This window comes from Notechis scutatus, chromosome 5, assembly GCF_049901735.1.
Source record: "Notechis scutatus isolate UNSWTSFEM ecotype Mainland chromosome 5, rNotScu1.2, whole genome shotgun sequence".
In the NCBI taxonomy this organism is placed as follows: Eukaryota; Metazoa; Chordata; class Lepidosauria; order Squamata; family Elapidae; genus Notechis; species Notechis scutatus.
Genome location: NC_142013.1, coordinates 77,460,619 through 77,488,321, shown reverse-complemented (window position 1 = coordinate 77,488,321; position 27,703 = coordinate 77,460,619). Strand labels below are relative to the sequence as shown.

The 27,703-nt window shown below is 36.4% G+C and overlaps 1 protein-coding gene across 2 annotated transcripts in view; it reads right to left on the bottom strand.

Annotated features, from left to right (window-relative positions):
- The window catches only part of DHRSX (dehydrogenase/reductase X-linked), a 147,944-nt gene that overhangs the window by 77,775 nt on the left and 42,466 nt on the right, over nt 1-27,703 (bottom strand). For both annotated transcript variants that reach the window (XM_087967078.1, XM_087967077.1), the window contains exons 2-3: nt 17,728-17,835; nt 11,218-11,286 (exon numbers count right to left, since the gene is read on the bottom strand). In XM_087967078.1, the coding sequence (XP_087823204.1) occupies nt 11,218-11,286; nt 17,728-17,743 (85 nt within the window). In that variant the 5' untranslated portion in view covers nt 17,744-17,835. The remainder of the gene's footprint in view (nt 1-11,217; nt 11,287-17,727; nt 17,836-27,703) is intronic.

The following is a 27,703-nucleotide window of genomic DNA, read 5'->3' as shown; positions in this document are numbered from 1 at the left end:
TATTCCATAAAGAATATGTGATCTAAATAGCTTACACATGCATAACAACTTATTAAAATTATATGCAAAACACAAAACTATAGACTTTAGTTTTATCCAAACAGTTTTCACATGAGGTCCTTTAAGAAATTGCTAATTTTCTAACAAAATTAGTCACCAATAAAATTGGCATCAGAGAATAGATAATGAGATTAAAATTTTACAGGAAATTTCAGGTCACTTTAGTATCTGTACATTGAGACAATATTGAAGAAGAAGAAATGAAGCTTGTAGCATGTATTTTTCAAGAATTAATATTCATCAAAGGTATTTCTCCTAAGTGAAATTGCTATTGGACAGTGTGTATAACACAATGAATTGGTGCTTAGGGTTGCTATGAAAATGAATTTGGCAAAAAATGTCACCACCTTATCTATGCTTATATTCAAGAATAGATTCAACCATTTATTAGCCACTCTTTAGATTCTCGTTTCACAAATCTTCTATACATGTTCTGAGGAAATCTATTCACACGTTGATAATATTTGGTAATACAATAGCAAGATATAGTTCTAAAAGAGTCATGGTGGCACAGTGATTAGAATGCAGTATTGCAGGCTAATTCTTCTGACTACCAGCAGTTCAATCCTTAAGGTTGACTCAGCCTTCCATCCTTCTGAAGTCAGCAAAATAAGGACCCAGATTGTTGGGGGCAATACGCTGACTCTGTAAATGGTTTAAAGAGGGATATAAAGCACTGTGAAGCAGAATATAACTCTAAGTGCTATTGCCATTGCTATTCCTAATCAATAAGTAGATGGTACCAACAATATATTTAATTGAAGAACTTCCAATATTGCAGCTTATTTCTTTTAGTTTAAAAATATAGATGACATTAACAATCCCATATTATAAAAATAGTGCTGAATCACAATACTTTCAGTACTATTTTCTTTCTTTTATATAGTAATTATTACACTCCAGATACAAAATTGGCTCTGACTTGATCAAATATTTCAATACTTTCAAAGAGAGCTTGAGTGGGGCATAAAAATATTTTACAAAGCAAACATTGAATACATGTTCCCTTTTTATGACAAACATGTCCCTGTAAACAATATATAACAATTATAGTCCTGAAAAGAAGAATTAATCTACAATGCAGCAGCCTATCTGCATATACAGAGAAATCAAAACAAAACATCAAAACAAAATAACTGAATGCATCAGAGAACATTTAAATTCTTGACTCCCACACTGCTTGAGCTTCTACTGAATGGAGCCGTGCATGGCTCCAATTGAGTGCTGCTTGGAGAAATAACAGGTTGTGCAAATCCCCTGAAAAAGAAAACTGTGGGAGTGTGTACAAAGCATTGTTTAGAATCCATTTAGCAACCATTTCCAGGCTCCACAGCTGTTTTGGAAGTTGTTCCTGGCTGTCTGTACATGTTCTTTCAAAGGATTTGCATAGTCCTAGAAAAAAATGGATTAGATAAACTGCTACTGCTTTGCAGCACTCGACTCTGACCCTAGAAGGCTAACAGTACAATAGTTTATTTCAATCTTAACTATGAAAACATTCATAAATCAATATTTCAGTATTCATACTTTATTTATCTTGTAGTCATATATTCCCATTTATTTTTTTTATAAAATTTTCCTTTATTAAACAAACAAAAACAGAAATTACAATAAAAATGCTGAACCTGTTACAGTCTTCCTAACATCAATCTTTGTCATTACTTTGCTAAATCCAATAATAATACATAATTTCATTCCACATACATTAAATATACATATAATCATTCCTTATTTGCATGAATCTTTCTCATCTCTAGCCAACTATAAAATTTGTCCCATGCTTTATAATAATCCGAATCCTCCTTATTTTTTAGCTCCTTTGTTAGTTTATACATTTGTGCGCATCTCATGATTTTCCTCAATATTGCAAATTCATTTGGGATATCTTTACTTTTCCAATTCTGTGCATACGCCAATCTTGCTGCATGGATTATTACCGTGTTTCTCACAAAATAAGGCCGGGCCTTATTTTTTTTTTTGACCCCTGAAAAAATGGCTAGGCCGTCTTTTCAGGGGTGACTTAATTTCCTCACCCACCTAGAGCGGCCCATACGCACGTACCTCTCCACGAGGCCGTTTCTATCGGCCGACGAAAGCTCCCCAAAGGCAGAGTCCCCAGCCGTTTCAGGGCGAGACGTGGCTGCCCATGTCCCCTCGCCTTTAGGGCAGTCTCTTTCGGGCGATGGAAGCTCCCCAAATGCAGTCACCAGCCACTTCGATCAGCCAGTAGAAGCGGCCTCGGGGCGACCGCACACACACACACACTCCCCTCGCCGCGAGGCCGCTTCTATCGGCAGACGAAAGCTCCCTTGAAGGCAGAGTTCCCAGCCGCTTAAGGGCGAAGCGTGGCTGCCCATGTCCCCTCGCCTTTAAGCAGTCTCTTTTGGGCGATGGAAGCTCCCCAAATGCAGTCACCAGCCACTTCAATCGGCCGGTAGAAGCTGCCTTGGGGTGAGCGCACACACACACACACACTCCCCTCATCGCGAGGCCACTTCTATCGGCAGACGAAAGCTCCCTTGAAGACAGAGTCCCCAGCCGCTTCAAGGCGAGGCGTGCCTATGCATCAGGTTCCCAACTGCAAACTCAATGCAACTGCAAACTCAATGCAACTGCAAGCTCAATGCAATGTACATATGCTGTTGTCAGAATAAATATCAGAGGACCCCAAGATTCCCACTGCATTTCTGCTTCCGGAGCCAGCTGCTCTTCTTCGTCCCCAGATAGCCCTATCCCCCCCCCCCCACGCCTCGATTTCCCACTGCAGCCATTTGGATCGCAGGAGGGTTGCTAAAGAAGCTTTTGTCTTCTCCTGTCCCACTCTTTTAAACTTCTCTCTGCAGCCTTGGAAATCCTCTCCTGGAGACTCCATCCCAGCTCCAACCCTGTTTAGTTTCCACCCTAGACAAGTCCCCTCCCAGGTGCGCTCTGGGAATCCAAGGCTTGTTTCCTCCCCTCCCCCCCATCTCTGACTTGAGCAGAGCAGGCACTGGGGTGGGCAGGGAGGGGGAGGAGTGGAGGGGTTCCTGGGTTTTTTGCCTGAGCTGGGTGAAGATCATCCTGGTGGCCCCAAAGGGTGGTCTTTCAGATTGCTTTAATGATTAACAGGACACTTCCCTGAACCCCCACCTCCCTCCAGTGGGGAGGACGGCGTCTTGCTGGGCCCGGGAGAGATGATGGCTGCATTGCAGGGGAGAAACACTCCCCCCGCCCAAAAGCCCCTTGGGGAAACGTAAATGAATGAATAAACTCAAAGGGTCTTGGGACAACCCCCCCCCCAGGTAAATTGCACCAACAAAAGACAGGTGGCGGAAGAGCAGGAACCTACAGGTTCAGAAACTCGGTTAAGCACAAGCTGCTACTTCTTCCCTCCCTGCCCTCATTTCACGTTGCCTTTGATCACAAAGCAGATCTTAATGATAAACAACCCTTTTGTAATCTTCTAATATTTGAGGGGCTGCCACAGGGAGGAAGGGGTCAATCTATTTTCTAAAGCACCTGTAGGCCAGACAAGGAATAATGGATGGAAACTGAAAAGGGAGAGATTTAACCTGGAAATAAGGAGAAACTTTCTGACAGGGAGAACAATCAACCAATGGGACAGCTTGCCCTCGGAAGTTGTGGGAGCGTCATCACTTGAGATTTTCAAGAAGAGATTGGACTGCCATTTGTCAGAAATGGTGTAGGGTCTTCCGCTTGGGCGGGGGTTGGACTAGATGACCTACCCCTTCCAACTCTGATTATCTGTTATCTGTTATCTGTATGTTGTTATATGCAACTATTACATAATTTGCTGATGGATTAACATTGCCTGTAACACTTTTGGGGGCCTGAGAGCAATATGTGAGGAAGGTCTTTATTTGCAGGAATTTGGTGGGTTTCTTTATGTTAACTGTAATATGCCTATTTTAAGATTTATATAATTTTCCAACTCATAATGGCAGGAAGTTCTGCTGTCAATTTCCAGAAAACCCGAAGAGACAGCCTGTGTCTCAGGTGGTCCTAAAATTAGTGCCTATCAACTCTTGTATTACAAATTCAACATGGCTTCTCAGTTAAAATACATTACCATATTTGCCGGCGTATAAGATGACTTTTTTGCCCTGAAAAACATGCCTCCAATTGGGAGGGTCGTCTTATATGCCGGGTCGTCTTATACGCCGGCAAATAGTAATTGGGAAGCACTGCGGCTGCCCGCGGCTGAGGCACTTTGCGCACCGTGGAAGCGAATCCCGTGAAGCCGAAAGGAGCAGCCAGCCTTCTCCCAGCTCCCAAGGAAGCGAGGCTCGCACGCCCGAGCTCCGCTGAGGTATCCGGCTGGGGCTGTCAGGAGTTGTTACCGCTGGCGCGGCTCGCGCGGCTCCAGTCCGCGTTGCCTCGGGAAGGAAAGGCAAAACCAGGAGCCGCTGCTGCCATTGCAAAGCGCCGCCGCGGCTCTTCCTTTTGCCTTTCCCTTCCCGAGGCAACGCGGGACTGGAGCCGCGCGGAGCCGCGCCAGCGGTAACAACTCCTGACAGCCCCAGCCGGATACCTCAGCGGAGCCCGGGCGGTGCGAGCCCCGTTTCCTTGGGAGCTGGGAGAAGGCTGGCTGCTCCTTTCGGCTTCATGGGATTCGTTTCCACGGTGCACAAAAGTGCCTCAAAAAAAAAAAAGTGCAAAAGTGGAAGGCGTGCGGAAGAGGGGGCGAGTATATAACAAACTATATTTTGAGTGGAAATGTTGGGGGGTCGTCTTATACGCCGGGTCGTCTTATACGCCGGCATATACGGTATGTATAGAATGCACGGAAATCTTTTAACTAATCTACTGTCAGACTAAAGAAAATGTTTGTCTAATGAAGCATTGGCATAATAAATTATTAAAACAGGTCAGTTTAGAAATATCTGGTCATTTTTTTCCATTTTCTGCCAAAAAACCATCACAAATCATAATCATGTGATCATGAGATGCTGCAACTGTTCATAAATGCATAAATGTAAACAAGTTGCTAAGTGTCTGAAAAGCATTCATATGACAACCATGTAACTTTGAGGGCAGAATGTAAGTAGCTTTTTGAAATCCTTTGTATCTTCAAACAGTCATAAGTTGAGGGCTGCCTGTAATGCATAAATTATTTGACTTGGGGGGCATTTTCCCGCAAAAAATGTTTTTTGTTTCCTTGACTTGGGGGGCATTTTTTTCACAAAATAAAAAATAGAAAGGTATTTTCCTTTAGTAAAAAGGTTATTTTCCTATAACCATTCTTTAGAATAGAAGAGAATAATAACTTTATCATCACTTTGAATGTACACTAATAGGCATACATTAAAATGAAATTTCATTGCATACAGCTTTCAAAGGTCACCACCGCCACTATACACTACATAAACATGACAAAATAAATACAAAATTATGCATATGCCCACATATATGACACTGAGAAACAACACAGTCTAGTTAGGATGTGTACATGTACATGGCAAGAAAAACGAATCTTGTAAGTTTACCAGACGGATGGCATAGGGAACAAAGCTGTTATAGAATCTGGTTGTCCTGCTAGAAATACTTTGAAACCTTCTCCAGAGGGGAGCAACAGAAACAGACCATGAAGTGGGTGTGTGGGGTCTCTAACAATGCTTTGAGCTCTAAGCACATAGCACTTATAAGTAGTAACCTGAATAACAAGAAGCGAGTTTCCTATAATCTTTTCAGCTGCCCTTACCACTCTCTGTATGGGCTTTCTATCTGATGTACTGCTGCCACCAAACCAAACAGTGATGCAGTTTCTTAAAACGCCTTCAATCATGCCTCTGTAAAAAGTGGCCAGAATAGAAGGAAAAATATGCGCTCTCCTCATCCGACACAGGAAATTCAGGTGCTGGTTTGCACTCTTCACTAAGGATGAAGTGTGAAGAGACCAGTTCATATTGTTAGTTATCTGCACCCCCAGATACTTAATATTGTTGACCATCTATATAGCATCCTTGATACTGAGTGAAGTATGACTTTGCCACTCTTTCTAAATTCTACAATGATCTCCTTTTTTTTAAACATATAGAACCATTTAGAACTTTTATTGCATCAGTTCACCAGAGCCTTCACCTCTTCCCTATAAGCATCTTCATTTTGTTTTCACAGATAAGACCCACCACTGCCATGTAATCCGCATACTTCACAATATGATTCGTAGCAAACTTGGCACAGCAGTTGTGGGTCATGCTGAACCAAGATCAACAAACAGCATTCACACATGAGTATTCTTCTCCTCCAGGTGCGCCAAGCTAAGATGAAGCACACAGGAAAATGCATCATCTAGATTTCTTGACAACATAAGAAATTAGCTATTACTGTCCTCACCCTTTTGTAATTTAATTTGGTTAAATACAAACCCTGTATATGGGTGTAAATGAATTTGTATAGGATACTGCACATTCACAAATAGATTTTCCCTATAAACCAGCATAAATCCACCTTACACAATTCTCTTTCCTCCCCATGCCTGATTAAAAGGTATGAATGAAGCAATATAGTAAAGTACAATTTAGTCTGAAAAATATATCACTGTGCTTTTGCCTGACCTTTCCTGCAACCCAAAGAAGCAAGAAACAGTGGACTGTTAAAGGCTCACCAAACCTCATCATGTTAATCATATCAACCAACAACACATCCGCAATGCCACTGCAGCTTTCATTTGTTTCCTTTTGCCGTGAACTGTATTCCTTGCCCCATTCTCCAAAATGCCAAATAGCTCAACACTTTATTGCCATGAGCAGGATGTATCAACTCTTGAGAAAACAAAATGAATTGTTTCTGCCACACATTATTTGTTCACCGTCTCTGATTTGAGGCCAGAATTATCTTTTCTTTTTGTCCTGAAACAGCCTGTTCCAGACATGGCTGCTGAAACACATTTTGCCAGCATTCCTTGCCAGAAAGTGGCAAGCAACAAAATGCCTGGAGTTTTTCCAGAAAAAAACAGACCTAGAGGGAGTTCTTCCGATGAGTGAAAAAGCCAACCCCAAAGCATCTCTGAATGCAGGTGTATGAAAAAGAAAATATGATTCCTGGGAGGCTTGACAGAATGATCCCTCCTAATAAAAATATAGCTCCTTTTGCAATTAGTGAGTGAAATGCACCAGGGAACATGGTTGTATTACAAGTGACAGTGTAATTTAGAATAAGAAATCTTGCAAACACATCTTCAAAATACCCAGTTTGAAAAAGTATTTATCAGAGGAATGTGGTGGCCTACTGGTTAAGAAGCTAGGCTTTTCAACCAGAAGGTTGGCAGTTCAAGACCCAAGCTCCTATTCTTGCCCCAGCTCTTGCCAACCTAGCTGTTCAAATGCATGTAAATGCATGTAGATAAATAGGTACCATTTCAGTAGGAAAGAAACAGCATTCCATGCACCTCAGCATATTGTCATGCCAGCCACATGTCCACAGGATCATCTTTGCACAACATTGGGTCCCTTGGCTAGGAAACAGAGATTAGCACTATCCCCTAGAGTTGAAAAAGAAAAGACTTTACTTCAGTTTAAGATTTAAACCTAGAAAAGTAAGTTTAGACTATAGTCATCATCAAGCCCCTTGAAATAGACTAAGTTTACATCACCACAAAAATATACACAAGATGTACACAGTCCAAGATGTAGTCCAATAATGAACTAAGCTAACTTAATTTAAGAAAGAAAAATCAGTCTTTCTGTAACAGCTTGATTGGAATACAATCATGTAAACGTTAGGTAACTAGCGTACTTAGGCTTATATATCTGATGGCTTGAAAACATATTCTGTTGACTTATATTACAGTAAATAAATAGAATTTCAGTTGCATAGTTCATAATTAAAGTTACAATAATTTATTGGCAACAAGAATGAACAGCAGTTTAAAGATGATTAATCTCATTACAATCAGATTATACAGGATCATATTTACATGACATTTCTTTTGTTGTTTTTTAATTAAAGATTAGAAAAGTTTGCATAATTTTTCTGGTGACCATTCATCTTTATGTATATCAATGCAATGTTTCTTAAATTCATTAATAGTCAATCCAGACCCATGCATTACTGTATAGGTTTTACATCTTAGCCTATACTGTACCTTGTGCTGGAATATTTTTTAATAAGGATGATTGCAACTGAACTATAAAAAGCTAGAAATATTCAGAATTCCACTGAGAAAAGTAATCAAAGAAAACAAAAATAAACACAAGACTTTTATGAGAAGATGACTTAGAACAGGGGTGTCAAACTGGCAGCCCGGGGGTTGGATACATCATGCAGGCCATGTCCACCCCAGCTCAGCAAAGGCAAAAAATATCACAATACATCACGATGACGCGATCGAGTTTGACACCCATGATTTAGAAAGAGGCACTATAATATTAATTGTCTAGTCTCTCATACTATTTCTTCCTGATGTTGCTGTCACTTGATACTATACATCTATCATCACTGTTGGTACTTATCTGCTACATTAACATTTGGCTGATTAGCTAGTACCTGCCTGTCCATCTGAATCTGATTCTTAGCCCTGCTATGCTCTATCACTTTCTGTGGAATCTTCCTTCTGGACTTGGGGGAATCTAGCCATGCAGATGTACCTGTACTCAATGCCAGTTATTTGATTGTGTCATTCAGTATATGGTGTTCCTGCCCATCCTACCACTGTGTTGGACTGTTTCTGGGGTTCTTTGCACCACAGGTGCTGTCTAGTGTGATACACCCCTGCTTCAATGGATCTGGTGATTAGTACCTGTGCTTTGTGCTGCTATAATCAGTAACTCAATGTGGTCCTTTAGTCCAGCTCTTTCTAGCCATTGATAAGGATTTCCCAATGTCAGCCAACTCAGCTGTGAATGGTATATCCCATGCTAAGTCTGGTCTTAGCTTCTTGTGGAACTTTGTCTACCTGATTTTTATCTTCGGGTGTTATCTTACTTGTGTATTCTTCAGTGCTCTGGATACCCATGACCTGACTTTGACACTTGGTTTTGACAGTTTGACCCTGCCTACTTTCTTTCCGGCTGATGCAGGGTAGTCTCTGGATGTTCAACTTGCGGTGGAAAACTCCATACATGTTCTCCTTTGGCCCGGTTAGTACACTGGCAGGATGTCTGATGACTGGCAGGGCTGTTAATGGCATGGATCTTGTTCTTTCCATTGAGCTGCCTTTTCAGGATCTATTTCTTTGATGATACATGGATGTTGTGGTCTTCCTAGCCTCATCAAGTTCCATGTGATTATGAAATATCAAAGTACTTATAATTGGTCTGAATGTTGCTATATAGCCTGCTTAGTCTTAACTACCTTCTCTCTTTTTACTAACATCCAGCTGCAATGAAAATGAAATCCCAATGTCTTCACTGTAGATAAGATGACCATGTGGATCAGTTTTCAATTGGGGGCATGCACAAAACAGGAAATGGTTTGTTTCCAACCTAAAACAAGTCATCACATTCCAAAGTTTTCTTTTTTCAGGATAGACGCATATGGGCAGAAACAAAACATGGAGTGTTTTGGTTATTCAGGGATGTTCTCATTCATTTTTGAATGTACTATGATTAGAGTAAGTTGCTTTAAAAATACACAATGCAAGAATGACAGTATTGCAACCCACTAAGATATGCACCTATGGAATAATTTAACACTATTCTGCATGGTTGCAGAAATATCCTCATTTAAGAATTATTCAAAGGAATCCCAACAAAAGAAATGTAAACTGGATCTATATACTTGGATGAATCCAAATTGTTATTGTTTTAATATTTTAGATTTTAAATAGTTGTATTTTATGATTCTTAAAATGTTTTTATATGTATTTTATTTCTCTTTTAATTCTTGCTTGGGAGCTGCCCAGAGCTGGTGAAAGGTGGATGACTATATGAATGTATTAAATCAATAAATATATAGAAATTGTGGTAACTAATAAAACATTATTTGCTTTTACAAGCAGTCTATACAAATTTTTTTTTTTTACATCTGTGCTCTTCTGCTTCTACAGCCATGTGCAGAAAAGCAGGTATGAACCAACTACTAGTTTTTTTGTAATGGAAAGCTGTGAGCTGTGCAAACATCCCAAATGAGCCATGCAATTCACCTATTACCACATTATTTCTCTTATTCGCTGCTACAGACATTTCTTTTACATCTGTACTATGACTGCCTTGGGCTTCAAGGAGCAAATTCACTCCTTCTCAATTTAAAGAGGTACTGAACTATAAAATTCAGGGGTAGAGGAAGGAGAGAATATTCTGTTGCAATTATCCAATTGTGAACAGCTGTAACTGCTATAGTAACAGTAATAAATATAGCAGGAAGGAGCTGTGCAGAACACAGCAAGAGTGGGCTTCTACAGCCACAAAAATAACATTGAGTGAAAAATAAGACTCATACAAATGAAACAGTATAAACAAAACCTTCAGAATTGTTTTGGAAGAGTCACCTTCCAAAGGTGCACTTTGTTTCAAGGGGGTTTACTCAAGCTTAATGTTATGTCACTTAGAAGAGAATTACTTCTGAATTTGTTTGAACTACAATTCCTATTCTGTACAGCAAATCAATGGTGAAGCATGATGACTGCTACAATTGTTGTATTTTAGAGCAGTTTGTCATATTATGGAAAAGCTTAGCATCACACAATTAGTGTTAAGTGGTGTTAGTTGTTTAATGGAACTCTACCCAGGAGGATATGTTGTAAAGAATATAATAAGCCTAATAATAAGTTTGGTAGGGCCACAGGTACGGGTTTTCTTTCTACAAATTAGCCAGAAATGACTAGGCTAAGCCTTATAGGACTGCTAACATGTTAATGAACTATACAAGAAAAAAATGAAAATGAAATCCCATTTCATATGTGATGTCAACCTATCATATATTGTTTGTTACGAAAGTCTAAAGATTTACTTTGCTTTAGATTGTCAGAATCTAGCATTGATACCTTTTACTGCAGTACATTTTTTGACAGTAAAGTTTTCTTTTAAAAACTCAAAATGGAAGGACAGCGCCTTTAGAAACATAATCCGTTGCAGCGAAAGGGAAAGAATCAGTTGCAGTTTTTCAGCAATGTGCATTATAAAAAATGTACATAAAAAGTAGAATGAACTTAAAAGAAAAATAAATTGAGAAATGTGTAAAATTTATACATGTAGTATAAAAGGCCATATAAATTACCTTTCGCGTTCAGAATTTCTTCTTTGATTTTCATCACAGATCTTTGGCCTATCTTTTCATCATTTCCAGCTGTTAGAAAAATCAAAATAGAGAATAATGAATGACTGGCAACATATTATAAATACAATCATAACGTAATATAAAATACAGAAAAATTACTTTGTATCAAATGTTTAGGTAAAGAAAACAGAACAATGAACAGTGAAACAGTGCAGGCTTTTTTTTACAGTAAATATAGCAAGATATATCTAGTATTTTCATAATGAAAATGGTCCTATGTCTTCTTTAATTGCCTTATTATATACTTGAAAATATAGAATCTGATCAGATCACTGTGATGCTGTAGTGGGAAAACATATGCATGACATAAATATAATGAGTTGAAATATTAATTCAATTTTTATGTGAGTTTTCCAAGAACAGATGTGGAAAAAATGTAAAACAATTTTGCTAAAAAAAAGTAAGTATACAAAAAAGAGTACGTAGAGTTTTAAATTAAGATTCTATACATCAATACAACCTATGATGTACTTTCTAGGAAATAATAAATAAATGCACCATATTAAAGTATAACTTGATTATTGATGGTCCTATGCCTGGAAGAGGAAAAGAAAAGAAGAGGGTTGGGTATCAGGTTTATAACCTGACATTGTTTAAAAATATATATATTGTACCACTACTAAAACAACAGATTCAGTTCAATGAGAACTGATGAAAACTGTTGGTGACTAATTGTTGCCTTTTCACAATATTCTAATTTTCTGAGATTGTGGATTTGGGGTTTTCATGAGCTGTAAGCCATAATCATCTCAATTATGGCACATCATGGCGTGTAATGAGTCTATCTCATATATTAGGTTCACCTTTTAAGTTGCATTACTGAAATAAATGAACTTTTGCACGATATTCTAATTTTTCGAGTTTCACCTGTAATCGTCCACTTTTGACACATACACTTAAGTATCTTTTTGATCCTTACATATTAGATCCATTTTTCAATTACAGGTAGATCTCCATTTGCACTGCAAATGAAAAAAAGTTGACATATAGTGCTTTTTTAAAACTTTCAATTTGTTTGTTTGTTGTAGAGAACAAGCATCCATTATGATCTTAATCAACAGATGCAGATCAAACAGGTCATCCAGCAAATTGACATTCCCATTCAGTTCTGTTTAAAAAGAGTAATGGGTATGAAATCAAATCTTTTCACTTTTTCAGTCTAAGCAAAGGAAAAAATATCCAAATAGTGCAGTGGGTATATGAAAGGAAGGAACATGAATGCAAGATTTTTATCCGATCTCTCCTTTTCCATCAGTTGCTACAGAGTGAATTATTTATTAAAGTCTTCTTTAATATCTTAATAGTCATTTCAGACTATACAGCATGCATTAATAATTATTACTGATCATTAAAAACTCTCGTGTATTGGCCTTCCAGTTTGAGCTTCTTCAGTGACAGACAGAAACCTCATCTCTCCGAGGCTTTGATCTGTGTTCGCCGCTGGAGCACCCCGAGCCGGCTGGTTTCGGGGCTAAGCCACCCTGTAGAGGTGGTGAAGAGGGGGGAGACTGCCTGCAGGGTTGAGGAGAGCCGCATCTCTCCTCCCCAGCTGGCCATTACTCCCTTTGCCGAAGGCGGTTGTAACGGTGGTCAGAAATGGCCACCACAAAGAAGAACTCGACCAGAAAAGAATGTGCAGGAGGAAGATAAGAAGAGAAAGTTTTGGTTGACTGGGTCAAACAGCAAAAACAACAAATAAGGTACCCTGGAATTTAAACTTAACAACATTGTTCCCAAAGAAGATTTTGAAGCTGCGAAGGAGAGAGAGAAGGGAAAGGATTAGGATTTTTTTCTTCCCTTCCTTATACTGACAGCTAAGAGTCTTAAGCAAGAAACTGAAAAAAATCCACTTTGACATTAATAGGCATCTAAGCTGAAAATAAAAGTCAAGGGGATAATAAAGATTTCTGGACATTTAAAAGTTTTTAAAAGCTGGAAAGGAGAAAAAAAAGAGAATAGAAGGGCAGGATCTGGAAAATTGGAGGAGACTGCCTGGAATTAAGGAATGGAACTGTAATTAAAAGGAACTTACAGTGAAATTTTAACAAGATTCCTCAAAGATACATTTTAATGGAAACTTGGTAACAAAATAATAGAACCCCAGGAAGAGAAAGTGGAAAAAAGAAGCAAGTAGAAACAGCCTTGGATTATTTGGATTACTTGGTGATTTTTGGTTTTTGCATCTAGATGACTAAAATTAACTGGGTGGTTGTTTAAAAGTTTTTAAAATGGTATCACTCTTAGAAGAACTGAAAACGGAACTTAAAAAATGGAAAGAAGATGCACAAGAAGGGAGAAGTTCTTTTGGCTTCGTGTTTCAATTCTTAGAAATGGAGATCTGAAACTATGAGAAGCAACAAGAAACGCTTGCAGAACAAGAAGATTGGGACAAAGAAGAAGCCATCTTTAATGATCAAATAATTTTAAGTGGGGGGAAAAAAGGAAAGGGGGGAAAGAGAGTGAAAGGTTTAAGACTAGAAAAAACAACCAAAAAGAAGAAGAACAATTTGAAAGATAAGTATAATATTAGAAAGCAACAGAAGAGGGGATTACAGATGAGAGAGTTAGAAGTAGAGAGACGAGGGGGTAAAAAGGGGAGGGACAAGAAGAGGGGGAAAAAGGCAAGGAAAAGAAGTTGTAAAAGACAGAAACAAGAAATGGAGAAACAGGGAAAATATATAAGGATTGTAACCATAAGTTGGTTTAGAGATAATGGGTGAAAATTTAATTGTAAAAGGGATTCTGCAAAGGTACATAAGATAGCTTTGTTTATATTACAAATAGAAATAACTTTAGAAAATATGATGATGGATAAAATATTTATTGTAATGCAGTGGGATGTTTGTTAATAAATAAATGAATTAAAATGATTGAGAGAATTAAAAGGGAACATTTTTAATTATTAGTAACGATATATAAAAATATAAGTGAGAAATATGGAGAGAAAAAGAATTAACTATGGAAAGTTTATAAGTGTTCCCAAGGAAGTATGATATTTAATTGAAAAGAAATGTTAAAGATGTTAAGATTTTAATGAATATTCATGATAGAATTGAATTGGAATGGAATGTGTTTTATTTACACACACACACACACACACACACACACACACACACACACACATATATATATATATATATATATATATTAAATTATCACGTCATATATATATATATATATATGAGTCAGACTTTATATTTATTTATATTGCTGTGCCAGAATGGAAGAAGAAAAACCATTCTGGCACAGCAATGGCTGCCCAATCAAATCTGCTAAATGATACTTTGGCAGATGATTCTGCTGACTTTTAAGAATATAGTGAAACTTAAGAAAACAAATATATATATATATATATATATATATATATATATATATATATAATATATTTCTTTTAAGAATATAGTGTCTATTTTAAGAATGTACCAAGCAGAATTCGATTGGAAGTTATGTATTATATTGAATGCTATAATCTTAAAGCTATATATTGAAGCTTAAATAAGAGCTTGAATGGATAAAATTAAAAGATATAAAGGTGTCATACTCTAATTGGTAACTACAGGGAAAAATTTGCTTAATAAGAAAAGATAATGTGAAATTGTGACAGGACAGACAAAAGTATAAATATAATGATTTGAATTGAGATAATTAAAACAAAGTTGAGAAAATTAAAAGGGGAAAAACTATGTAGAAAATATAAAATGGTAATAAGATATGGAATAGAATATAAAAATGAGCATGAAATTGAGTTTTGTGTCTGTATGAAGAAGTGATAATCTGGGACCATGCTATTTTCAAAAAAGATGTTTTATTTGTATTTTGTTTTTGTGAAAACCCAAATAAAATTTTCAAAAAAAACCAAAACCTCTTGTGTATTTAGTTTCATACTGGTATAAATTAAAATAAATTACTAAAATCTCTACCAAAGTGTAGAAAAATGAGTGGTCATTTACTAATGCAGTTTGATTTGAATTCACTCAATTTCTTTTAATCAGTCTATACATTTTCACCTTCAATATTTAAAAAAGGTTATTAAAATTAACAATGGCACCACCTTGAAACCATACTTGAAATTGTTTTAGAAATCCTGATTCTTAAAAAAAATGTATTGTTATCAATGCATAATCCTTTTGCAATCCAATAACAGAAAAATAAATGTACCAACTTTTTGATGAACAGATGTTTCTATAAAATAATGCAAAATATTATACCTTTAAGTCACAATAAATAAAGTTTAACATGCTTTTTTATTTCAAGAGTTATAAAAAGGATTAGCAATCAGAGCCTATTTTATTTTAATATTAGCTGCACAAAACCACTAATAACCTTGATGGAATGTATTTTTTTCAGTTTGCTCCCTTAGTTGATGACTAAATAAGCACATTGTTACTAGAATTCCATCCCATTATTATTATTATTATTATTATTATTATTATTATTATTATTATTATTATTATTATTATTGAGCAACTTCTACTAACAAAACATAAGCAGTTCTATTGAGCTGATATACTTGGCCAACAAAACAAATAAATTAATAACATACTGTATAAGGAAGACTCTACAATGGAAACTTTCTAGTATGAATGTATCATCTCTTTATACAGCAAAGGGAATATTTGTATAACTTTTTTCTAACATAGTGTTTGTATTTAATTACAGTCATTTGAGATTTTTTGAGCAGGTAAAATGTCATTATTTTGCTAATCTACAATATGTCACTAGGGAAAGAGGATTAAAGCAGCATTTTCCATGCTGTAATATAGGCCTAAATACAACATAGAAGATAGGTGATGTAAATTATTGTCTATCAGATGATACAACTTGTTATCATTATGTAGAAAAATAAAAAGCAGGGAGAATGTTTTCTCAGACCAATTATTCCTTTCAAAATAAACATCTTAAAAAATTCAGAAAAAGATAGAATAACAATTCAATAAGCACCTTAATAATTACTTTAATTCTAATGCTTAAGACTTTAAGGTCTTAAGAATTCTTGACTAAACTGTCAAAACACAGGTAAGTATATTTATAAATTTTGTTTTAAAAAGTCACAATTAGTTTCTAACTAGATAATTAGACAAAGATATTATTGTGCAATAATGTCTAAACTTGTCCTTAATTTCCATATTCATATAAAGGGCCTAATATCAAACAGGAATTAATCACCAGGCCTTCCCATGATAAAGAGCTTGGAACAATTACTGAATTAAAACAGCATGGATTAACCAATCCAATTCTTTAAGAATCACCAGATCTTTCTTTTTCCAACAAACACCATTTTAAAATTTAGGGAATTTTATTTCACAATTACGGTAAATCATGAACAAAATCTTTCTAGATTAAAAAAAAAGGTACATTGTCAAAAAATAGTTGAAACAGAACTAGATGAGCCTATAAAGATTTTGAGAAAAGGTTACTTTATATTTGAAAAAAGTAAAAGTGAAGATAAATGTGTTGCTATTAAAAAAAAATTGAGTAACTATTGATAAATCTATCATGGCAGGAAAATTCTTCAGTCAATTTGAATTTTTTGAATATCTTTGGTATACATTCACAATGGATATAAACAATAATCAGGTAATCAAATTAACCTTACTAGCAAATGAGAGATAATGTAAAAAAAAAAAAAAACCAAAGGAAATGGGAAGTTCACTGAAGGCTAGTTGTCAAAAGCTGTGATATTTGCAGTTTGGTCAAATGGTTAAGACACCAGGCTAGAAAGTAGGAGACCACAAGTTCAAGTCCCGCTTAGCCATGAAAGCCAACTGGGTGACCCTGGGCCATCATGCAATCCAGCTCACTTCTCAAGTTTGTAAGTAAGTATGATATATTTATTTTCAGGATATTGTCTTATAGATGAAGAAGAGAACTCACTCTTTGGGGTTTATTTGATTAGTCCTAATAAAGGTATCACTCTTGTTATTTTGTAGTAATTTCACTTCCTTTTCTTGCCTTGTATGAATATGATGGTTTTTAAAAATATATTTTAATTATACCTACACACATACACACAACTGGAACATTTTATTTCAACAAAGGTGTTTATGATTTTATCATTACTTTCACAAATGCTTGCAAAATGTAAATTATATATTGTTTTTATTTTAAAAACTGAAGGCAATCTACTATTCACCAGAAAAACTTACATTTTTCAATCAAGTATTTTTCTTTACCTAATAGAATTTTTCACCAGCAAAGCAAGCTTTATGTAACAATTCTTTTGTATTTGTATTTATATTTCTTCTCCAACTGCAACCTTCTTAAACTTGTTCAATATCAATAACTTAAATGTTTTCCTAATTGTGTCAAATAATCTTCTTCAAGCCTCTATGTTACAAAGCAATCTTCTGAGGCAATTACTAGATTTAAAATGCTATTCAGATATTTCTGGAGGGATTTAATAAACAGGATAAAACATGCAATTAACAGATATTAACACAACAGTAATACCTATTATAACGTGCATTCCAAGTCTTGCCAAATTTTTCGCAGTATGGTAACCAATTCCTTTAATTCCTCCAGTTACTATGGCAACTTTACCATTTTGAAGAGGAAAAACTGCAAAAAAAGACAGAATAAAATAGTTAGGAAATGTTTTGCAACAAAAAACTGCTTATCAAAACAGAAGTATCACTGACCAATATTTCACGTGTTAATTACAATGATGCTCGTAGTTGCAACTGTTTCCCAGAGCAGTTTATATAGAAGAATCATAAGAAAAATATGAAATATTTTTTAAAACATCAATATTATCAAAATTGTTATTTTTTAAAAATGTTACTCAATCACTTTTTAATAAATGGCCCAAAAACTGACTGTTGCATCTGCAAATAATGGAATATATAATTTAATGTACCATTTCACTTGGTGATATTAATATACAATGCCACATTAAATAAAACCAGTGAACTACATTGAAATGGTGTATTAGAAAAGATATTGGTCACCTTTACGAATAAAGGCAAATATATGTGTCCCAGGATAATGTCACAAGATCAAATCTGGGTCACTTATCGGGACCAGATTTTTAGTCTTCTGAGCTTTCTGATTCGTTCTGGAGCCCATCTTCAGGGAACTTCTTTCTACTTGAGTATGTACTTTGGGCTATTCTGTGAGTTGCATGGATATCAGCAAAGATGTTGTATCAGGGTTAAGGACAGTACTTAACATTGAGCTTGCAGGGATAATATCTCAGTTCTCCAGATCACGATAGTTACAGTAGGATTGTGATAAAATTCTTAAGTATTTAAATACTATTTATGTAAAAGTAATGTCAATTTCCAAGAGTGAAAAGAAACTTCTTAAGGACACCATAACACTTCTCAGTTAATGATAAGTTTAAAACTCAATGTAGCAAAAATGCAAGAACCCAAATGGATTACTTCATACACAATGGGGAAGTGGAAAGAATGGTGGCATTATCCGTACTGAGACAAAGGTGTGTGGTAATTATTCCTTTCTTGAATTTACTAAAGAATTCAGAAGCTGAATGAACATGGGGCCAGGTTTATAAGTTTTCCATTTGGGAAGGATATTGGGTACAGATTATTAGACTACTGTGTTTCCCAATAAACATGAAAAGATACTGGTCAACAAAGGCAGCCAGTTTGTCTCACAGATTGAGTGAACCACATTGATTCACAATTGTGAACCACATGGATTCACAATACGTTTCTGTGAAATATTGGTGGACTAGATTAGATTTTGGCCTGTTCCTTAACCATAGAATTTTCCTAATGGAAGAGTCAGTTGACCATTTTCTCATGTGGGTGTTTTGTATACAGCTGGCTTATGGTAGCTAACAGATTGGTTAAATGATAATTTGGAGTCCTGCTATCTACAACTAAACAGTGATACTTTCTCTGTTCTTTTAGAATCTGAGCCCTATGATCTGTATGGGTCAACAGCTTTGCTGAGCCTTTATTGTTTTCAATTCCAACCTTTTAACTAACTCATTAACTCCATCCAGCCACTATATTCTCGGTGTTCACCTTCATCTTCCACTCATTCTCTGCCCCTTCATATACCAGCTTCTCCTACACATGGAACACTCGATTTTACAGTCAGAATCAATCTCTTAGAAACAGTTAGTTTTTTTCTTCAAAAAAAATGTTATGGTATCCCTTGCAACAGACTATTATTCACTTTTCTACTTCAATTTGTATATCATGTCTTCAACCAATAATATAGCATATACAATAATAATATGCAAACATTCACATCTCCAATCAACTTATTTATAATATTACCAAAGAATTATCTGTGCATTTATTTTTAAATTCATTAAACAACCAAGAAAAAAATACTTATCTTACTCCCTAATATTAAATCACTAAAGATTCCACTGATTTTTCATACATGCTTTATTTCTATCATATACCATATTCATCACACTCACTTTTCTTCACTCTAGTTGTATAAAATGTTCCATAATTTATGTCAATGTTCTTTAACACACATTTAAAAAAGAATAAACTTTCTCCCATTCATACATTTCACAATGATGTACTAAAAGAAAACTTTTACCCTACACACTCCTTTGCCAGCTTTAAGCCATTAAGAATACATTCTGAGGCAAAAAAAAGGAGGAGTTATATATTAAGATCATTTAATGCACAATATCCGTCTATTTAAATAATTCCTTCACATCAGAAATATGATTAGATTACAAAGAAAATCAACTGCTTACATTTACAAATTACAGTATTTAATAAATAACTTTCATGATTAGCTTGGAGTTTGCAGATAATTTATTGATATAAAACATTGATAAATAGGTAAACATACTATCACAGTTAACATTCAAGTAATAGAAGAAAATATTTATAGCTCAGGGTTGATCTACAGTGGTTATTTGGCAGTACTATTTAATTTGATAGAGTACAGTATTATCACCCCCATGAAAAACAACAAAACTATTACTATAATCACAAATCACCTAAATTTTCTACTTTCAATATGCTTTTTCATTATATGAAGATAATTAGATTATAGTTTGAAAATTTTATAAATTCATCAATGTTCAATATTATCAGGGGGTGAAAAAGTTTAGTAGATAAACTAGAGCACATTTCTGTTTTGTTGCCTTTTCTGGGCTGGGTCCAGTACTTATTTCAAGACATCACTATAATCTCTGTCACTTTTAACTCTGTAAAGTTCAGACTTTATAAGAAAAGCATATAATTTATAACTCCAACTTTTTAAACTGCCCAGACATATATTTAATGTATTTGCTTAGTTCATGAACTATTTTAATTGCCCAATTGATTCCAGGTAATGGAATTCAATATATACCAGAAAATAAAACTGCAAAACAAAATAACCAATTAAGTGATTAAAAATTTGGAAATGTTAAAAGCATATTTAACCCAAGGTTTTAGGAGATTATCTAAGAAAGAAAAAAAGCACAAATAAATGAGCAGTCCTCACAAGACTGCCTCATAACAATAATGGAGTATAAATGATACTAATTTCATTTTAAAAAGTAAAGCATCCCTAGAGTTCCCTTGATGATTACATGTATGAATATCATTTGCAATTTCCTTCTTCCTTCTTTTGTTTTGTTCTTTATTTCCCAATCTAGCATAAAATTCCCTTCTGGTTTCCCATCCATAAACTGCAGAGATAACTTAGATCAGACATTGCCACTTTCAGGAGGATGATAAGAGGTTTCACATCATAAACTGCTCAGTCACCTCAAACCACGAGATGGGCGGATGGATAAATAAATATCCCCCCTTATTTGTATTCTACTGAACATTGGAATTCAAGTGTTTCTGATAATACATGAAACAAAATATTAATTAGCCTACTTTCTAACAATACTGCAGATAAAGTAAATTTTTCTTTAAAAAATAAACCTACGTTCAGAAAAAAATTATTCAAACTGACACAGATTTTTGTCATCGAGCTATTTGTCTTAAAATTATGAACTGTACTGAACACTTGAGGAAAAACAATCTGCTCTCACTGAAGAATCAGATGTATTTTACAATAATCTTTGAAGAGAAGGATGAAACAAGACTGAAAAAAACAAACATAAGGATATTTTAATATTGAATGAGCACATCTTTTATGTTGAAAAAGGAAATAAAATGTACTGTATTACATTAGAAAAAAGCAGGAAGGATCCGAAGATCAAGGTACAAGATTACCAACATTTTTTACTTACAAGGAAAACAAATGAATAAAACACCACAGAGCTTCTCTACAAAATGCCTTGATGAGAACATTTTAAAAAGCCTAAATTATTGTAGAAATAAGCAAGCCATCTGAAATTTTTTTAATACCGGTAGATTAAGTTTGTATATGTAAAACTTCAAATCCTGTTTGTGTGAAAATGTTTTGCATATGTTTTTGAACATAATAGATCAAGGGATCTATTACCATATACCCTTCCTTTGAAAATTAAGCCCATTTCACATTGTTAAAAGATGAAAGACATCAATTTACTATGGTTTTAGACCAGAACAGTGGCTGTTGAGCCATCTAAAGTCTAATAAATCAGGCAGCATGCAAATAGAAATACTGCTGCATTAACAGATTTAGTAAACATCAACACCTATTCCTGTCATATTATTATCTGTCTATTCCAGTGGATATAGTGTGTTGCAAACAAAAAAAGGAAAATTTTGCTGATAAGGACCAGAGAGTAAGTTGCAAGTATATAATCAATACAGAAGTTGTCTAACCAACATATGCCTCAGTAACAGCATAAAATATATTTGAATTCAAAACATGTTTGAACTTCCTTTGCTCTGCAGGATTGTACTCTCTGAGATTGAAATTATATTGTATCTACCATATGAGAATGCTAAAGATCAAACATTAAAGCAGGCTTGAAAGATTGTCAATCAGTACACTACAAGACAGTTTATCTGGATATTCCTCAGAAGGCAATAACCTTGCATTTGGCTTAAACTCTGGACATTCTGCCTTAATTATTTTGGCTTTAACCCTGAAACCATACTGGAGATCTTTGGAAGCCAAAAGCAAAACAATTTTATATGCAGGTGAAACTCAAAAAATTAGAATATTGTGCAAAAGTTCATTTATTTCAGTAATGCAACTTAAAAGGTGAACCTAAGATAGTTCAAGCCGTGATTTGTCATAATTGATTATGACTTACAGCTCATGAAAACCCCAAATCCACAATCTCAGAAAATTAGAATATTGTGAAAAGGTTCAATGTTCTAGGCTCAAAGTGCCCCACTCTAATCAGCTAATGAAGCCATAACATCTGCAAAGGGTTCCTGAGCCTTTAAATGGTTTCTCAGTCTGGTTCAACAGGAATCACAATCATGGGAAAGACTGCTGACCTGACAGTTGTGCAGAAAACCATCATTGACACCCTCCATAAGGAGGGAAAGCCTCAAAAGGGAATTGCAAAAGAAGTTGGATGTTCCCAAAGTGCTGTATCAAAGTTATGTGAAAGGGAAAAGTGTGGAAGAAAAAGGTGCACAAGCAGCAGGGATGACCGCAGCCTGGAGAGGATTGTCAGGAAAAGGCCATTCAAAAGTGTTGGGGACTTTCACAAGGAGTGGACTGAGGCTGGCGTCAGTGCATCAAGAGCCACCACACACAGACAGATGCTGGACATGGGCTTCAAATGTCATATTCCTTTTGTCAAGCCGCTCCTGAACAACAAACATTAGAAGCTTCTGACCTGGGCTAAAGAAAAACAGACCTGGTCTGTTGCTCAGTGGTCCAAAGTCCTCTGATGAGAGCAACTTTTGCATCTCATTTGGAAACCAAGGACCCAGAGTCTGGAGGAAGAATGGAGAGGCACACACTGCAAGATGTTTGAAGTCCAGTGTGCAGTTTCCACAGTCTGTGTTGATTTGGGGAGCCATGTCATCTGCTGGTGTTGGTCCACTGTGCTTCATTAAGTCCAGGGTCAATGCAGCCATCTACCAGAAGATTTTGGAGCACTTCATGCTTCCTTCCGCAGACGAGCTGAATGGGGATGCTGACTTCATTTTCCAGCAGGACTTGGCACTTGTCCACACTGCCCAAAGCACCAAAACCTGGTTCAATGACCGTGGGATTATTGTGCTTGATTGGCCAGCAAACTCGCCTGACCTGAGCCCCACAGAGAATCTATGGGCCATTGCCAAGAGAAAGATGAGAGACATGAGACCGAACAATGCAGAAGAGCTGAAGGCCACTATTGAAGCATCCTGGTCTTCCATAACACCTCAGCAGTGCCACAGGCTGATAGCTTCCATGCCACGCCGCATTGAGGCAGTAATTGCTGCAAAAGGGGCCCAAACCAAGTACTGAGTACATATGCATGCTTATACTTTTCAGAGGTCCGATATTGTTCGATGTACAATCCTTGTTTTATTGATTGCATGTAATATTCTAATTTTCTGAGATTGTGGATTTGGGGTTTTCATGAGCTGTAAGCCATAATCATCGCAATTATGGCAAATCATGGCTTGAACTATCTTGCTTTGCATGTAATGAGTTTATACATATATTAGTTTCACCTTTTAAGTTGCATTACTGAAATAAATGAACATTTGCACGATATTCTAATTTTTCGAGTTTCACCTGTATTAAAGATAAAACACTGGTGTAAAACACAAGACAATTTTCAGTCTTTATATATGCATGTTTTTCTTCTAATAGGCATGATAGGGAGGGAGGGACAGGGAGGGAGGGAAGGAGGGAGCAGTAAATGTGTAGTCATTCATTTATTTTTCCATATTTGTGATACAGGTATCTGCCCATCTAAAGATCAGCTAGGCTCACAGATGCAGGTACAGTACATGCCCGTGTTGTAAAGACATACAAGAAACAGAGATTTCTTGTAATTAGATGTAACTTTTACACATGGCCCAATTTTTAGCCAGTAATCAGGGAGTGATACGATTTTTCTGGCTTCATTTGTTATCTGTCAGAGATAATCTAGATAAGCATTCAATTTCCAATGTATATTTTATCACTATTGACACCAAGGCTAATTCTGAAACATACAATGCAGGAAGGTCCACCAAATATTTGAATGCTACAAACATTTGTGCAAGCCTTATATTACTCTGAGACAAAGAAAAGTTGTGATTTTAAGTGAGTAATGTCCGTGACCACGTGAGCCTTCCTTAAAACTCCTTTTAAATAACTGAAAACCCAAAAAGCAACAGTGTCCCCAAAATCATGCTCCAAATACAATTTATTATGAACTGGACATTGGTGAAGAGGTATTTTATTCAGTTAAAATCTTAAGAAAACTGTTTGTGATTTTTAATTCAAAATGTTTATTAAAAATGAAGTATGGTTAAAAATTACATAATAAAAGTGGAAAGACAGAAATAGTATAATTTAGTACAATTTACTAAATATTGTAGTTTATATCATAATCAACTAGAAATATAAAGGCTCATAAATTCAAAATACATTTTGTATGGTGACAATTTTTCTTTCATTTTTTCCAATTACAGTTGGAATTTTTGAAATGTGATTAAATTTTTAAAGATTAGATTTCCTCAGAAAATATTGTATGAAAAAAAATCTATACCCACTTAGAATGGTAACAAATTATTGAACAATTGAAAGTTATATGTTTCACCTGCTATCTAAAGATGTACTAGCTACTAATACTGTGACTGTATAACTAAAAGGTTAAAGTCTATTTTATTCTATAAAATTTGCATTTCCAATTATAATATTTTTAATGTGTCCCATGTTGAAATATAAAATAAATACATGTTAGATGTATTCTAACATGTGCAGACTTTTCTTTCTTTCTTTCCTAGGCATCTAAGGCCTCAAAAGTTTTCCAGAATAGCCATGGCTATGCAGGTTATACTTGTCAATGCCTCCTTAAAGAAGCTATGTGATTTCCATAGTTGCTGTTCATCCCAAACAAATAGTCCTTTGAGATTCTGATCAAGTCCATACCCATTCCGTGAGCACATGCCCCCTCTGAGCAGACTGACTAGGCTCCTATACAAAAAGAAGTAATCTCCCAATTGTCTGGACGGATAAGACCAAGAAACCTGCATCTTCTTTAAAGAGGCACTGAAAACACTGAAAAGTAGCCATACATGTCCTCTCCTTCTCCCAAGCATCTTTGTAGCTTCAGATCCAAAGAGGAACAATGCCCTGTTACACTGTGCTTAAGTTTCAATCTGATGTTGCACAGACTTAGGACTCAGCGCACTGCACTTTATGATAACTAAATTAACAAGAATGTTCCATCATACAGTTTTGCATCCTTAATTACTTAAAATTGCACCAGCCGAGAAGTGCAAAAATGTACTTCGGTTCAGTTAAGAGGGCAAATAAAATACAAATGAAAGCTCTTTATCGTACCGTGATCGTTTTATACAAACCAAAGCTCCATCAGCTGTATCCGAATGCGGCAAAGCTAAAACAGCATTCAGAAGACTCTGCCAGGCATTTAAATTTATCTAAGCACCATTTAGAATAGGAAATTTTACAACTACATCCACGTCTGCTTTAACAAGCTGATTATAGGTTGAATAACGATCAAGTGCCTTACTTCTCTACTTATCAACTCTTATTTATAAGCGTACCTTCCAGGGAAGACTTTGTTATGTTGGTGACATAAACTGATACACTCAAACCTATGTGTCATAGCATTCCGTAAGGGCCCCTTTCCAGGGTTATGGGAGAAGATGATCAACAGCTTTGAAGGTGGAAGAGGGTTTTATGCCCCAACGGCATATAAAACGGTAGAACCATCTTCTAGGAGAAGGGAAACTCTGATTTCAAACCTCCACTGCCTTGTGGCTATATCTATTATTGGAAAAGGCTTCAGGAGTCAACTTCAAGTCAACTTCCGGAGTCCCAGAAGCAGTTTGTGACTATGTACAATCCCGTTCTGGTAACTCCTGCGACACAGCTGGAACTAATCGTATCAGTTCTGTCATTCCACTAGACTATTTCAGTGATACGGAGAGGGGGGAATCTGCTACTTGGATAACAGTTTATCCTCCATATTAAATTACCCAGGCCTCGTGCTCTGGAGAGGACATTCCAGCTTTGCATACAGCACTGAAACAACACGGGAAGTGGCAGTTACCGGTTTCATAGCACAATACCATGATCTCCTGAGACTGAAGGATACCAATTCAATGTGTCATATCTCAAAACTCTTCTATGCTGCTTTTCTACATAAAGTAGTTAATCATTTCTGGCAAAGAGCATAAATATGGGAAGCATTCAAGAACTGTTTATGTTGAATGTATCTTTAACAATAAATGGTACCTCAAAAAAAAAGGATAGCATTAAATTAGAACTAAAAAAGATTATGGACCTATCAGAGAAATTCCAACTTTGAAACAGTGTTTTCTCCTCAGAGCTGCTCAGAGCATCCAGTAGTGGGAGGTGCTTTAGTCTCTGCATTCATAGGCTGAGCTTAATTTTGAGGAACGCTCCTCCTCCACGTGTCTCCTCCGCAGCGTTCCCGTTTTTTGCTCAGCCTCGTGTGAGACAGGCAGTGCATTGACTAGCTCCTTGGCCGATTCAGGATTTTGTCTTCAAATCGCAATCTCGTTTGATTATCAGGTTCGAATTATTTCTCTCTCTCTTAGCCCTGCGCAAGTGGTCTGTTTTGTCTACTATCCACCCAAGGGAAGCGCTTTTTGCGCCCCCACAGGGTGGCAAGGGAGAGATCCAGTAATGCCTTTGCACTACCTCCCATTTAAAAAAAAAAAAATTTACCCTGCCTTCCTCCGTTGTGCCACTTCGCTCCCTTTCGCTAGCCTGCGGCTTCATTTATTTCGATTTGACTCGTTCCACTATTTCCCCCCTGCCGAACGCCGCTCCAGCAGGGAAGGGCTAATCTTCCCCTTCCCTGCCCCTCTCTCTTCTTAAGAGCTTCGGCTTACCTTCTGGGAGGGAAATCCGCCGCTGAGTGGTCTGCAGATCCCTCGCATCGTTGCCGGCCACCATTTTGGAAGCCTCCTCGTGGCCGCCATTTTGTCTGTCCTTTCTTCGCTGTGTGTGAAACTCCACTCGACGTTACAGGACCCGTAGGCCTGTTTCAGAGTGATTCAACCTCACCTTTAGCCATTTGCAATTGAGGTTGACTTCTAATTACTGCAGTAATAGTTGGCTTTTTCCCACAGCTTATTAGCAGCAGCAGCCCACACCCACTGTTGCCTGGGAAGGAAGGTTGCTTAAGGCCCTAGTTTTCCTCTGTTTCACTGGGCCTCAGGCGTTCAGTTTTTTTGGCTGATTGGATTTAATTTCTGTTCTGGTCCATCACAGGAATAGCATTTTTATGCTCAAGAGCAGGGCCGCCTACTTTGCTTCGGCGCCATCTTGTTCCGACGTGTTGGAATCTCGATTGAGCGCTGGTTTTGACGCCGTCCCTCAGCCTCGCTCGACCAAAAATCGCGTGGCTAGAGAAAGCTGCTCTCCCTAAGAAGGAGGCTCCTGATTTGACAGGCTTACG